General features: G+C 38.0%; 1 protein-coding gene across 5 annotated transcripts in view; it reads right to left on the bottom strand.

Moving 5' to 3' along the window:
- Window positions 1-4253: 4253 nt before the first annotated feature.
- FNDC3B (fibronectin type III domain containing 3B) overlaps window positions 4254-15907 on the bottom strand; it is a 359396-nt gene continuing 347742 nt past the window's right edge. For all 5 annotated transcript variants that reach the window (XM_010835255.1, XM_010835260.1, XM_010835258.1 and 2 more), the window contains one exon: window positions 4254-7750. In XM_010835255.1, coding sequence (XP_010833557.1) covers window positions 7439-7750 — 312 coding nt within the window. In that variant the 3' untranslated portion in view covers window positions 4254-7438. The remainder of the gene's footprint in view (window positions 7751-15907) is intronic.

Raw genomic sequence — 15907 nt, 5'->3', positions numbered from 1 at the left:
GGTCTTGATCCCTGTCTCCTGTACAATGTCACGAACCTCATTCCATAGCTCATCAGGCACTCTATCAGATCTAGTCCCTTAAATCTATTTCTCACTTCCACTGTATAATCATAAGGAATTTGATTTAGGTCATACATGAATGGTCTAGTTGTTTTCCCTACTTTCTTCAATTTAAGTCTGAATTTGGCAACAAGGAATTCTTGATCTGAGCCACAATCAGCTCCTGGTCTTGTTTTTGCTGACTGTATAGAGCTTCTCCATCTTTGGCTGCAAATAATATAATCGATCTGATCAGTGTTGACCATCTGATGATGTCCATGTGTAGAGTCTTCTCTTGTGTTGTTGGAAGAGGGTGTTTGCTATGACCAGTGCATTCTCTTGGCAAAACTCTATTAGCCTTTGCCCTGCTTCATTCCGTACTCCAAGGCCAAATTTGCCTGTTAGTCCAGGTGTTTCTTGACTTCCTACTTTTGTATTCCAGTCCCCTATAAAGAAAAGGACACCTTTTTTGAGTGTTAGATCGAGTTAAATACCACAAAACCTGCTCTTCTTACCAAGGTTCAGATTGTTATAAGCATTTGGTTGGGCTTCCCAGGTGGCACAGTGGTAAAGAATCCACCTGCCAATGCAGGAGATGAAGGAGAAGAGAGTTCAATTCCTGAGTCAGGAAGATCCCCTGGAAAAGGAAATGGCAACCCATTCCAGTATTCTTGTCTGAAGAACCCCATGGACAGGAGCCTGGTGAGCAACAGTCCATGGGGTTGCAGAGTTGGACACAGCTGAGTGGGCTGGGTAGAGGTATAGGTTGAGTTAAATACCACAGAACCTGCTGTTCTTAAGCATTTGGTTAATTTCTGGAGCTTTGAAAGTTTTCAGAAAATTTTGGGCAATTTTTTTTCGCCCGTGTTTTTGCCGCTTCTTTGGAAAAGCAGATTTACAGACACCCTCACTCCATCATTCTTAGAAGTCTTGACCTCCCCTCCACCCAACCTGTTTTCTCACTGTTGATTGAAACAAAGCCAGGCATTTTTCTTTTATCAGAGGAGGTGTCATCGTCCATATCCATGCTGGGGATTTAGGGGGAAAGGTGGTCAAGTGCAGAGCAGATGCCAGCCTACAAGGACAGCTGCTGTCAATCCCTGTTGATAACCACCATTCCAGAATAAGACTCGAGTTGCTGGATGTCTCAAACCTCAGTGAATTCTGGAATTTCAGTGTTTGGTGTGCAATTCCTACATTTTACTTTATTGACTACAATTTTAAAAGGAACTATACTGTACACAAAATAACACATCATGACTGAAGATGACTTGAGCAGTATCTTACGGCTCATTATCACTACTGTGTGAACTTTTCTGACCAAATTAGTCAACTGAATTCAACAAACCTTTTTTTAGCTTCTGTTCTGTGCCAGAGAATGCACTGTGTGCTGCAGAGTTGACAGTATTGTCCTGGGTACATATTCCCTCCCCCATGCTTTTGAGGCACTTAAGAGTCTAGTGGTGGAGGTGGGAACTTCTTTTTTAGATACCACCCTGAACAGAGGGTACCAGTGCTGGTACAGATTTAATTGTTTTTTTTTTTTTTGCCATGCCATACAGCATGCAGGATCTTTATTTCCCCTATCAGGGATTGAACCTATGCCCCTTGTAGTGGAAGCACAGAGTCTTAAACACTGGGCCACCAGGGAATTCCCTAATTGTTTTAATTAGTCCAAGGTCAAGTGTTGAAAAGGATCATTTTGCAGTTCTGTTGAGAGAAGTGTGTGTTTATGCACCCATCATGACTGTGGATAGGGAAGGGATAAAGTGAGAGTTGCATAAATCTTTCTGAGGCAAAGGGCCAGAGAGCCAACTGCTGACCGGTGTGAACAGCACTGAAGGTGGAATCCCATAGATGCATCTTTCTTGCTGCATCCACTCATATCACACAGGAAGCATGTGGCATGCCTGGTGGCTCAGACGGTAAAGAATCTGCCTGCAATACAGGAGATGTGGGTTGGATCCCTGGGTTAGGAAGATCCCCTGAAGAAGGGCATGGCTACCTATTCCAGTATTCTTGCCAGGGGAATCCCATGGACAGAAGAGACTGGTGAACTACAATCCATGGGGTCACAGAGTTGGACACGACTGAGTGACTAAGCAAACATAGGAGAGCATATTCCCTGGGAGCTTCCTAAGAAAGGGTACTTGGGAGGCAAAAGTGTGAGAGCTATAATTTCTAAAAATGTCTTCATGATGCTCTACCCTTGACTGAGAGTAAGCAGGTGGGAAATCTTTTTCTTTCAAAATCTTGACATACTTGCTTCACTGATTCCTTGCTTCTGGTGTTGCTACTAAGAAGTATAAAGCTACCCTGACTCCTTATCCTCCCGTGCGACCAGTTTCTCCCTGTGTTGTGGAGCTTCTCTGGGGTCCTATTGTTTAGAAATTTCAGGACGGTGTGATTTGGCAGAGAACCTGCTTTATCTATTGTGTTGAGCACCCTTGTGTACTTCCACTGTGAAAACCCATGTGTTTAATTTCCTCCTCTACATTTCCTCTTCTTTCTGGAGTTCCTATTATTTGGCTGTTGAATATATCCTGGTTTGATCCTGATGTACTTATCTTTTCACTCTTCTGCTTTGTTTTGGGATTATTTTCAATTCCAGTTTCCAATCCTTCTACTTGAGTTGCTAATTTCTCAGAATGTTTCCATGTTCCTCACATGTTCTTCTTTCACAGCATCCTACCTTTAGTGTAAAGATTACTTGTCTTTTCTCATCTCTTTGGGGCTATGATAGTTTTCTGAAGCTTCCTCTCCCTTAGCCTCAGATTCTTCCAAGTTGTTAGCTTTGGACTTTTCATGTTAGCAGCTTTTATCAGATGTCAGGTTACCTTTGGTTAAGCCAGAGGACTAAAAACCTGAGAAGATTGCTGCCTGAGAGTTTCACCTTACAATAGTGGTTCTTGATCTTGGATGTACAATGCAATCACCTGGGGAGATTTAAAAAACATTGATATTCCAGAAATACTCATTTTATTGGTGTAGGATATTCCAAAATACTCATTTTATTGGTGTAGGGTCTGACATAGGGATTTTGAAAAGCTGCCCAGGTGGTATTACTGTGTAGCCAAGGCTGAGAGGTACCACTGAAGGGTGGTACTGAACCACTTCATCTTCAGGTAAGAATAACATTCTCCAAGTCCAGGGCTTATTTTACATTCTCTTGGGGATAAACTTTTGGTTTCTGCAAGAATGGAGGAGCAGCTGTTTTGCTGGAAAAAGACATTATTTTTTATAATGGCATTTTTAACAGCTTTTTACCAATACTATTTTAGGCTCCCATCCCTCTTTACCATTACCTTAAAGGGAAATATGTCTATCAGTTTTTGAACCTTCAGTGAATTCGGCATGTAAATTGAGTTGGCGTTCATTCTCTTCCCTGGTAAATGAGAATTCAGCTTTCTTTGGTCGGGTTTTCAAAATTCTCGTGTTAACAATTCTTTCCCACTCTTCAGTGTTGACAGCAGTTATGACTTAAAAAAAACCCTTTAGTATATTTTCAGGAGTGAAGTGTAAGGAGCATGCAAAACTTGATGTGTTCAACTTGGCATTTTTACCCAAAAGAATGATTATCAGCATTCTTTGAGAAAGAGAGCTTTGAGTTATAAACAGTTTCCCCAATCATTTTTCCCTCAGGGGGAAAAAAGATAGTAGGGATTCCTAGCAAAACAATCTAAACATCATGATGCAACCATGACTATAGTAGGAACACTATACTTTATTGCTGCTGTTGTTGCTGAATGGGACCTGGAGGAGGGAAGGGGGAGGTCAGAACTGTGCGAGTCTGTCACAGAGCAGGAGCATCCCAGGTGCTAAGTGAAGAGGCAGACCTGGGCCCCTGAGTTTGGCAGATGGATAACACGTTAGAATAAGCGTACTTTATCTACACACACTCTGAAAAAGAACTGGCTGCCCGTGGGCCTTGTCCGCAATCGCATGTTAGTTGGCCCATTTAGGGAGATCTGGACTTGCAGCCTCTTTTGAAAAAAATAGCCTACATGTTTGTGGGTGGCCGACCTGCAAGACCCCAACCAGGAGCAGGGTGGCAGCCACCCCTTTAGATGGCAAAGCAAGCTCCCTGCACTACGCCACCTGCCTGGCCTCTAAAGGCATCTGAATTTACAACTTCTGGGGTGTGGTTTAAGTATTTAAAAAGTAACAACAACAACAAAAGCAATCCTATTCATGGCAGAAGAACCCTACTTAAGTCAGAAAGAATTAAAACATTTATTGGGCATAAATATATTACATATACACTACAGATACAGTTAGGTATTACATATAGCATAGTATTTGCAAAATCTATACATTAAAATTGATATGGCAGTTTTAATACAATGTATATGAAATAGTCTAAAATTTACAATACAGGAAAACATGATTATTTTTTTTTCTCCTAAAGTTGAAAAGCTTGGAATGTATGTCCAACAGTGAGGTAAAACATTTTGTCTTTCAATTTAAAGAATTGTGCAAGGATAACATTCAAACACATTCAATTAGGGCACTTTTCAAATTTGACAGGAATACTGAATTACTGTAGCCAACAAAACATGGTTAGAAAATGCCAACATTTCAAGTTGATAAGAACAAGGCAGATAATATGCAAAAAACCTTTTAAAAAAGTTTTCCTTTTAAACAATTTCTTTGAGGACAAAGGGAATTTTGCTTCACATGACTGGAATTTCTTGTGCCAGAGAGGATGTTTGACATATAGAGCATCAGAAAGCCACTCACTCGTTCCTACATATTGCAAAAGGGCAAAGAGAGAAGGTTAACATAACACTTTATTTTATTGGTCATGTGTAATGGCAATATATAGTTCTATATCAATATCACATATACATAATATTTGTAATATAAAATAGTGCCGGATAGTGTGATAACTTTTTGACTGAGGAATTATAATGAACAGTCAACAATGGAGAGCAATAAAATAAAGTGCCGTCAGCTAGTGTTTCACACACTTCAGCTTTCTGGTGGTTAGACAGTATGAAAATCTCAAAGATCAAATAGTCATAGCAATTTTGGCTTAAAGTACTATTTCATAAAAAAAAATTCCAACCAATTCTGAGAATTTCTTTATAGCAGCAGTTCTGAAGTGTTTCCAAAAAGGGATTTTATTTTTCTCCTGCAGACAAGGTTCTTGTACTCAGTTGACTCTTCATTGTTTAAAAAAAAAAATGCCTTCTCCCCAAAGGCATGAGATTGTTTCAGAAAATGCAGATGCAGTTGTTATAGTGGATCGTGATGCACATTTAATAGTGGAGTGAGTTTTGGAAGGCCAGAAACTTTGGCAAAAATATATTTACCTTGATGCCATCAGTTTGCAAGGCTAATTAAACTAGTTATTCTAGTCAATAACAAAATACAGAACTTTCTAGTACTTACTACATCACAATGTAGGCACACAGAATAATTCATTGATCTTAGCACTTTCTTTAAAGAGATGATTACGTTTTTCTTGGGTACATGTAAACGTTTCAATCACTGATAATGGATTTTTTTTTTGGCATTTAATGCACTAGATGCTCTTTATCTTTAAAAACACAAGAAAATGTCAGAAGAATGATAATACTACAGATGTTGCCAAGGAACAAGACTGACCTAAAATTACAAAAGTATAAAACACAAAAAAATAACATGCTACAAGGGAAAATTAGTACATAAGTACATTTAAAAAATTTTACAATAAATAAAGATTGCACTGTAATTGGCATTTAAAGTACTGTATGCAGAATATAGTATAAATAAACCAAAAACAAAATAATGTTGGTTTCCCCATGACTTTGGTATGGGAATATTATAAGCTAGTACAGGATACTGCATTTTAAGACAACATAGACCAAGCACAAAATAGCTATGATCAAGAAAAACCAAGTAGCAAAAATATACAAAAACAGAAGCAGGGGGATACACTGTGTCTGTTGCACCCTTTTGGAATATATTTGCACCTCCAACTCTTAAATGTCCCTGAGGTACGCAAACATTATGGACTTCATATACATAATCCAATGACTTTGGGTTAAAATTGACAATCTCATGAATGAAAATAAACATGCAAGAGTAACACTTTGCACTCCAATAGCACCTGTTGATCAAGGATCTCAAAGCACTTACAAACATTAGAATCCCCATTTTATTTTTTATTTTTAATGCATGGGAAAACTGAGGCACAGAGAGGTAAAGTGACGTGTTCAGGTCACGCAGCAAGTTAGTGACAGATCCAGGGAGAGAATCTAGGCTCCTTGACCCCCAAACACCCTGTGCTTATTACCAGCAAATACCATTCCCTCTCCACACATAGCCAGGTCAACCCCCAAAAATAGGAACTACAAATTTATTGGGTTTTAATTTTCATTTGCTGTTAGATTAGTATTATGTGCACTGAATTAAGGAACTGAAATTCAATCACTTCATTGATACCTCAAAGAACAGCCTAAAGGCAAATCTTTCAAGAATAATGAGCTGACATATAAGGAGACTGCTCACAATTAGTGTAAATCATGGACAATGGGCAGAGGCACTCAACTGTCACCAGTTCTCGTCATATAATTCTGGTCAAACGTAACAGAATATAATAACTCTAGTGATTAGATTAGAAGTAGTTATATACAAAGACAAACAAGTTAAAGCAGCTTTTAAAATAGCTGAACAAGGAAACAACTAACTATTGCACAATGCCCTCGAAAAGTTACTGCTATGAATTGACGTGGTAAAATCTACAATGCTCCATAATTTATAGGTGCATTTTGGTTACTTGATTTCTTAGACAGGCAGCTCATAGTGTTAAAATCATAAGAAATACAGATTATTAAAACATTTTAGATTAAAGTACACATTTTGATTTCGATGAGCTAAACAGTTAAATAACTGAGTGACAACATGGTTGTTTAGGGCAGCCTTATCTGAGTGAACATATCTTCCGTTACGTGGTGGTTTTTGTGTGGTAATACTCTGACAATGCCGAAATCCTAGCCCTGTAAGTACACACGCTGTGATTCATGGTCACAGATACAGATGATCAAGACATAAGAAGTGAACGGTGAATATAAATTACTAAACTGTAACATGGGAAAAAAAAATCAAAGGCTTGCAAAAGACATCAGTGAAGACAGAATAAAGGCAAATCTGAAAATTTTAAAAGAAAACATAAGCTAGCTTTTGGTATCTGGTTTGCTTTTTTTTTTTTTTTTAATCCAGTTTAACCTCTTCCTAGTTTTGCATTTCAAAAAGGTGCACCAAAACACTGATATTTTTTTTCCTAGCTAAATCTGTAAAATAAGTATATAAATCAAAGAACAAAAGGGCTTAAAAAAGGGAGTATCTGAATAAATGTGTATATTAAAATGTGTAGCATTAATTAAATTCATACCTCTAGTTTTGTTGGGTTTGTTTACTTCATTAAGAAGTACTGTAATATAAAGGCAAATAAAATGGATAAAGTTGCAAAGCCAACCACAATGAGGGCTGCAAACTGTTCATCAGTAGGCATCATGCTCTTCATTTTGGGATCATCTAAGCTCCCCATGTCCCCTGTAAGCATGACCTCACTTCGTTGTAGTACAAAAGCCGCAGAGGGACTGAAAGCTCCGCTTAGCTCCTGAGAGGTGTCTAAACAGCGACGACACGCACACACGCGGAACCGATAGTCTGTGTTGGTCTGGAGGCCTGAGATTTGGAATGTGGCTTCTTCTCCCTTGTACACCTTCAAGAAAAGAAAAGTCCTGGTCAATTAATTTATAACAACACTGTGGTCTCTGAAGTAATAATCATATAACATTGGGTCCTTATAGAACTGGTTTGGTTTAAATGAACTCCATAACAACAAAGAGTACATGGAATGGCATTTGTCCAAGTCTGTATTTCATCCATAAAGTATTCTGACCTACTCCAAATAAAATATAAATTCAGTGACTCTGATATTGACAGGAGGTAAGGCACTCATCAGTACTGCAGCTGATACAAGTAATGGTGATGCATCTAGCTGAATTTTAATAATTTAGGCTATAAATCAGCAGATGACTTAATTCTTATAAGGGCTCTCTGATCTTGGTGCACAGAATTTTTAAAAATGTAAACAAAAACAAATTACAGAAATAAAGTGTAAAGTCTCAGCTGACATTCACTAGTGGCTACACCATGAAACCCTACTCCATTAGATAGCTCATGCCAGCCCTAAGAGGTAAACACTATTTTGACTTTTCATTCTGTAATTTGTTTTGTCTGCTCTAGAGGTTCATACAAATACAATCAAATCCTGTGCACTTTCCTGTGCCTAGGAGATTCATCTGTGTTCTCAATTCAGTAGCCGTTCCTTTTACTGAAGAATAAGTATTTTATCACATGCCTGTACACTGATGTGTCCATTTGCTCTTTGACAAATATTTGCATTATTTCCAGTTTGGAGTTTTTATACAGTAAGAGTACTATGAACATTTTTGTACAAATCTCGGACTTAAGTTTCTCTTTTTCTTAGGTGAATACCTAGAAGTGCTGAGTGTAACTCCATATCTAACTGCATGGGAAAGTTTTAACAAGCACATCCCTTTGCGCTCCTGCCAGCTAAGCATGAGAGTTCCAGTTGCTTCACACCCTCACCAACATTTGTTATTGTCAGTCGTTTGTATTTTAGTCATTCTAATGGGTGAGACTGGTACCTCAGTTGCATTTCCCTGATGCCTAAAGGTGTTTCCCACCTCTTCATGTGCTTATTTGGTCATTCATATAACTTCTTTTGTGAACTGTGTGTTCAACTGTTTTGCCTATTTTAATTTGCAGTGGTTCTTTAATATAATCTGGATGTAAGTTCTTTGTCAGATATGTGTTATGAATATTTTCTCCCAGTTTTGTGGCTTACCTAATCATTTTTAAAGAATTTTTTTGATGCAGTCCTATTTATCACAAATTAATATTTACTGCAGTGGTTTGTCTTAAGTGTTTCCTGTTTAACAAACCTGTCCTTTTCCATTTTTCTTCTACTTTGTTCTTCTATCAAAGTGGTATTGATACTCAAAACACTTAGAGGAAATGATAATCACCTTAAAATTACATAAAAATCCATGTCTTATGTTAGAGATAGGAAAAAACTAGCTGAAACTCAAATCAGTAAAGAGATTTGGTTAATTAAATAGCAAAGTAAAATTAACCAAACACTTTCTAGCTGAGTAGCACTGAGTTAGCTTCATAAAGTGCTTAAAACATGGGTGGTATGTAAGTAACTGCACAGCAAAAGTTAGCTATTATTATTACTACTACTACTGTTTAGAATTTTAAAATACTTCAAATATATTTTTAACATACAGTGATCAAAAGTGATAGGGGCATTTTTAGTGATAGGCCACCTTAGTAAAACTGTGAATTTTGCCCATTAACATAAATTCCCGAGAAAATAGAGAGTATTTCCAACAATCTCAACTCTGTCTGAAACACTTGCCAGAGTCAGTGGGAATCTACAAACATTCAGTTGCTAAAGACCAGCACATAAACTTCCATAAGAAGCAGGACATCGTATTAGAGAACACAAGTGCACTGGCCACTCATTCAGTGTTGTGCAAACTGAAAGAGCTAGAAGATTGTAGTTTAGAAAAGGCATCAGAACATCCAATGTTCACCTGATATTCAGCCTTTTGAAAATTTTTTCCTCCCTCCTTTTCAAACTTTAGAAGTAGCCATAAGAGTCTTACTGTACTTTTGTTTAGTGAGTAAGCCCCAGAAAATCAATTGTGTTTCTCATATTTCCCAGATTCACCCATCTTTTGCTATTCCCTTTTATAAGATTTGAAGCATGTTCCTCCAGGTGAGTTACTCTGTTTCTCTGTGAAGATTGTGGCATGTGTCTTAGCAACTGTGGTTAGACTGAACAGGGCTGGAGCAGCCAAGAACAAAAGAGCTGTAAGAAAACCCCAGTGATCCTGAGAGATCACTCCTTTCTCATAGCTCACTGTTCCAATGATAAGTTAGTTAAATGGCTATTTTAAGATGAACTTGTCGTCATGGTGACTGCCCCAACCCAGACACAGCCAGCTATTCAGGCATTCAGACTACACCATGATGATACTGTCTGTGGATTATTTCCCAACATCATGTGCGTGGTCTCAGGAAAACAATGGTGCCCCTTTTTTTCTTTACAGAGACCTTTTCATTGTGAATGTTCTTTACTTAATTTCCCAAATTTAGATGCTCAAATCAGTATTTTTCGAAACAAGTCTTTTCTTCAAAACAACAGGGACCACCATACTACCAGTCCCTTCCCCTATCTGAGCTTTGGTTGCCTATCTGCAATAGCCCAGGTAAACAATCTATTCTAACTCTATGGTGGCAGTAGTTAGGATGTTGATGGAGTTGAAGAAAAGATGCCATCTAAGCTTTAGCTATAAGGTTTCTCAGTACATTTCTTTCATCGATCCTTTTGGAGGTCTCACCTCTTGAAATGTTCACACTTATCAAAGGGTGAAATATGGTAGCTACTGGAGCTCTTTTGTGTAACCCCAGGGAACTGGCATCAGGATTCCAGTCCTTGCTCTGGCACTTTCTAGGTTTGTGACCTCAGGCAAATAATAGCTTTGAGCCTTACTTTTCTCATCTTTAGCATGTGACAGTAACAGTACCTAACTTAAACCCAACAAGGGATTATTAAATAAGAAACTGTGTCAAATGCTTTGTGAAAGGACTATGCTGGAGGTAAGTCCTCTTTATCAAATTTAATCCTTCTGATTACTCTGGCAGCTGAGTAGTAGTCCCATTTTAGAGATGAGAAAACTAAGGATCAGAGAGCTGTTAATTTCTTGAGGTCTCAGGCAAATAAGGGTAGTTAGTGGTAGACCCCAGAGGAGATCTCACATCTAACTCACCCCTGCTCATCACCGGAACTGCTGCAGCTCCACTGGTTCCATGTCCTTGGGTTGAACCCACCCTCCATGTTAGTCCTCATCTAGTGACTATGGTGTGATACCAAGTGTACTTCTCTTGGCCTTCTGACTTTGTCTTCCCAGGGAATCTGATAACTTCTCTGGTGCTTCTGTGAAACACTTCCAGATCACCCCACCCTGGGTCCCACTGCCTTTCCTTTATGAGTATGGAAAGCAGGCCCCCAATCCAGACTGTGCCAAGGAAAGACATGGGCAGCATTTCTGTGATGTGTCCTCTTAATTTATGCCACACTGACGACCTCATGGCTGAAAACCACTTAGTAACCTATTTCCCCACAGATGTGTGAGAGATTTTTGGAAAGTTGATATAGTTTCATTTATATCTAGTGTTAAATTATTTCTGTGGTTTCCAGAATTTGCATGGCTAGCTCCTTCTATGAAAGTTGGCTCAGAAGTATATTTAATTTTCCAGAAACCCAATTCATGGAATCTTGAATAGAGACTTTACATACATTTTTTTGATTTATATCTCTTCTCTCCCTAAAGATCCCTGAAAACGTGTTTTGAAAGTAAAGGAATGCTACTTTTCTCATACCCTTAGGCAAAAAGCTTAGTGAAGGAAAAATGAATATCTAATTGAAGGGAACTTCTTTAATGACAAGTCCAATCAAAAGTTGAGCTTTAATTTGTAAATGTTTTTCTTTTAGCTCTTGTTTTAACTGGAAGACCTCACCCCTTTCAAAAGCATTGTCAACACAATGTTTTTATTATCTTTATATATATATGTGATAAATAGATTGAGTGTGGGACTGTGTTCTATTTCCACAGCAAATAGTACATGGCTATAACAGAGAAAGATGCTCATCGAATGTTCTCTAATTAGAACCCTTAAATACTTAAGAGTAGATATGCTTATACCACACAGTTTGAAAAGAGGAAAATTACCAGAAATAAGTACATGTGAACATTAAGTATTAGAACCCCCACACAAAGCACAGGGTATAGTATAGGTACAGCCATGATTATACAATGGAATCATTAACGATTGAGCTGTTTTCATTGCACTGATAGTAGTCAACAACACTACAAAATGAAACAATCCCAATACTCCATTTCCTGAGGACTCTGGTTCCACAGGTTTGAGACAACTGAGTTGTTTTTGTGAGAATAATCACAGCCATAGGATCACACAGTCAGTAGGTCATCAGGCCTGCGGCACAGTTCAGGGGACTTTTCATGGGACTGTGCCTCTCTCTGCAGCAGGCTGTGCCTCTTCTCCCTTTGTTTTCATTCATTTTGACAGGGGCACCATTATGGGCTCTTCCTCCTGCCTCAACCCAATTTAAAAGGCATAGCTCCATCTAAGATTATCTTTATTGAAGTAACCAATCATAATATCACAGTAAGTATACATGCAATATTATTTTTACAAAGATATTTCTGTCCTTGATTTGGTGTGCAATCTATATTTAAGTAATTTTGACATGTTTACTCCAAGTGAGAGGATTTAAAGTAATACCCAGATAATCAAAACAAAGAATCTGTGACCCTCAATTCAGAGTAACATGCTGTGTAGTTGAAATCCTTGAAATCTCTTTTACTAATTCTCCCAAGAAAAGGAGATATAACTGCCCAGCATCACCATCTGCACAGCACCCTCTCAAGACTGAACAGAGCTGATGTCCACAGTAACCCTGAAAAGGAGAATTAGCATCTCCACTTTGACAAGACAGCAAGGCTCAGAGAGGTGAATAAGTCCTCCAATACCACATGACTACAAAAGGCAGACGTGACCTTCCTGGGCCCCTTGCTGAAGTGGGCATTTACTAACCTGCAGGATTCCTCTGTGGAGGGTGCAGTGCTGGGCAGGAACTGCTGCTCCTGAGCCAAAGAGGACATGAAGGGCACTATTACCGAACTGCGTCTTGGGGGCATGCTGTTTCCACCCCAATGGGACTGGAAGCTCTGAGAGCACAGATTCTGCCATTCTGTTATATGCCAGGCAGCCCTCACTGTACAGAGCACCTGAGTTTCTCAATGAATCAGGGGTCCTATACCAGAATTCCAGGAAACTGAGTATACATTTGTTTTATATGCAATTTAAAATGGATGTATGCATGAATATTTTTCTGGTAGAAGGTGGGGGGGTCATATCCTTCATCAGATACTTAAAGGGACCTATAAACCTACAAAGTGTTGAGAGTCAGTAAGACAAATAATAGCTTTTAAATGTTCCCATCTTGATCTATTCTTACTTTGCTTTGGATTTGAACCTTTATGAAAATAGACAGTCATAGCATGTTTAATTTCTGTTAGGGAATTAAATTGCAAACCATTAAAAAATATGCAGGTTCCAAGTCTTTAAAATCATTCCATCAAGGTCAAGAGAAGATCTTTCTTCACAGTACCTTGTGTGATACCACAAAGAATCAATACATGTCCCAATACTATATTTTAAAAATGATACAAAACAAATTCAGAGATGCCATCAAGTTAAAGGTGGAGCTCTATGAATTTTCAGATGCTTCAAAGGTTTTCTTAATGCAATAAATCTGAGCAGCAACAGTACTAATAATAAAATTTTGGCTCCCAATAGGTAATACTTTCTTATAGTTTGTTACCCTTTTCTTACCTTCCGTGTTTATATTTACACACTTTATATAAAAATCATTGTGTCTGAACACAAATGTATATCATTTCACTTTCTTGATTATAAAACTGCTTATGTTCTGTCTTGTGAGGTGAAAAAAGTCACCTGCACATACACACAATTTTCATTCTTTTCTTGAATGCTTTACAATTAATGTCTGGAAAGAACTTTCAAGCTTCTTGAAAAAAGCTTATGCTTGCAAGACTTTTTAAATGGCAGAAAAGCCAAATCAATATATGCATGCATACTAATGCAGAGTAAAACTTTAGGTGAGGACTTAATACTTGAAGTTAATAGACTGTTTCATAATTAGAACCAGCTGCTCACCCTACATCATGATAGCTAAACAAAAGAAAGCTAATTACAGAGTTTAACTCAATGTTTCCGGCAAAATATCAGCAAAAGCCTTGGCCCTTGCCATATGTTGCCTGTAAAAAATGAGCTTGGGGAACAGAAGCGTACTGTCCTATGATGGGTGATTTTTTTCACCTAAGTTACAAATATCACTTCTAAATCCCCCCTATGGTCAAGTTTAATTCTCATCCCCACTGCAAGTATAAATCACCCTGTTCCTTTGAAACAGGCCTCTTTCATGCATGCAAAAAAACATTTACAGAGTGCCTAGCTATGTTCCAGTCCTGGGAAGATAAAAATGAATAACACAAGCCCACACATTAGTGGATCCTGTGTGATTAGTGCTGTAACTGAAGTATACACAGTGCTTCCTATAAGCCCACAGCTCTGCCGTGGTGTATGCTCTACACTGATGACCTCTCATTTTCTTTTCCTTTGCCTCTATGAATTCAAAGCCTGTTATCTCTGGACTATAAACAGGCTTCATTCCCTATCTCGTGTCCAGAACAAGTGAATGTAGGGCTCAAAACATCATGCTTAAGTTAATGCTTACTGAATAGGGAGAAGCAAAAAACTCAGTACAAATTGTCCCTGACTCAACTGTGACTTTTCATGTACCACTACCTGCCTAATCATTTCTTGGTAAATGCAGGAAACACATGGTTACAAGAAGATTGCTAATTCCTATCCACTGAGCCTGCCCTGGTTTAACTGTGTTTTCACCAAGAAACACTATTTATAGCTGTTTATTTATAAGAAATATATTTTGAAGCATATATGTAATTGTATATTAGTATTTGTATGTTCATGGGTTAAAATATTTTAGCATTAAACAGCAAGATTCAAAGCAGCACATCTACCAATTAAATCTAATTTGAATAAACCTATACTCTGGCCATGCCTGATGTATAGATATTGAATAAATAATGCTTTTTCAATGAAAAACAGCAATCAGTGTGCTTTGAGAAGCAGAACATTTACCCAAGAACAAGCGGAAAAGCATGGTAGCTGGAGAAAAGGTTATAAAATACAGTGATGCATGTACTGTTGGGACGTGAATATTGTTAAGTGTTAAATGATATGTTGTAAAATTTGTAACATTTCATCCTTTAACCCTTTTTTACAATGCTACGGGATAGGACGATTCTATTGGTGTTAAAGATGACTAAACCTAGTGGGAGAAAAAATCCTCCATTCTCCATGTGAGCTGAAACTCTGAAATCAATCATATCTTTGAGGTAAGTTGAAAGAGTAACACATGTAAAATTATTTACTGTGAAGAATTGGAACAAATAATTTCACAATTTGTATGGAAACACAAAAAACCTCGAATAGCCAAAGCAATCTTGAGAAAGAAGAATGGAACTGGAGGAATCAACCTGCCTGACTTCAGACTCTACTACAAAGCTACAGTCATCCACACAGTATGGTACTGGCACAAAGACAGAAATATAGATCAATGGAACAAAATAGAAAGCCCAGAGATAAATCCACACACCTATGGACACCTTATCTTTGACAAAGAAAGCAAGAATATACAATGGAGAAAAGACAATCTCTTTAACAAGTGGTGCTGGGAAAAATGGCCAACCACCTGTAAGAGAATGAAACTAGAACACTTTCTAACACCATACACAAAAACAAACTCAAAATGGATTAAAGATTTAAATGTAAGACCAGAAAATATAAAACTCCTAGAGGAAAATATAGGCAGAACACTCTCTGACATAAATCACAGCAAGATCCTCTGTGACCCACCTCCCAGAGTAATGGAAATAAAAGCAAAAATAAACAGACGGGAACTAATTAAACTTAAAAGCTTTTGCACAATGAAGGAAACTATAAGGTGAAAACACAGCCTTCAGAATGGGAGAAAATATTAGCAAATGAAACAACTGACAAAGAATTAATCTCAAAAATATACAAGCAGCTCATGCAGCTCAATACCAGAAAAATAAACGACCCAATCAAAAAATGGGCCAAAGAACTA

This window comes from Bison bison, unplaced genomic scaffold (genome assembly GCF_000754665.1).
Source record: "Bison bison bison isolate TAMUID 2011002044 unplaced genomic scaffold, Bison_UMD1.0 scf7180017864040, whole genome shotgun sequence".
NCBI classification, from domain to species: Eukaryota; Metazoa; Chordata; class Mammalia; order Artiodactyla; family Bovidae; genus Bison; species Bison bison.
The sequence above is the reverse complement of the archived record's forward strand: the minus strand, read 5'-3'. Positions and strand labels throughout refer to the sequence as shown.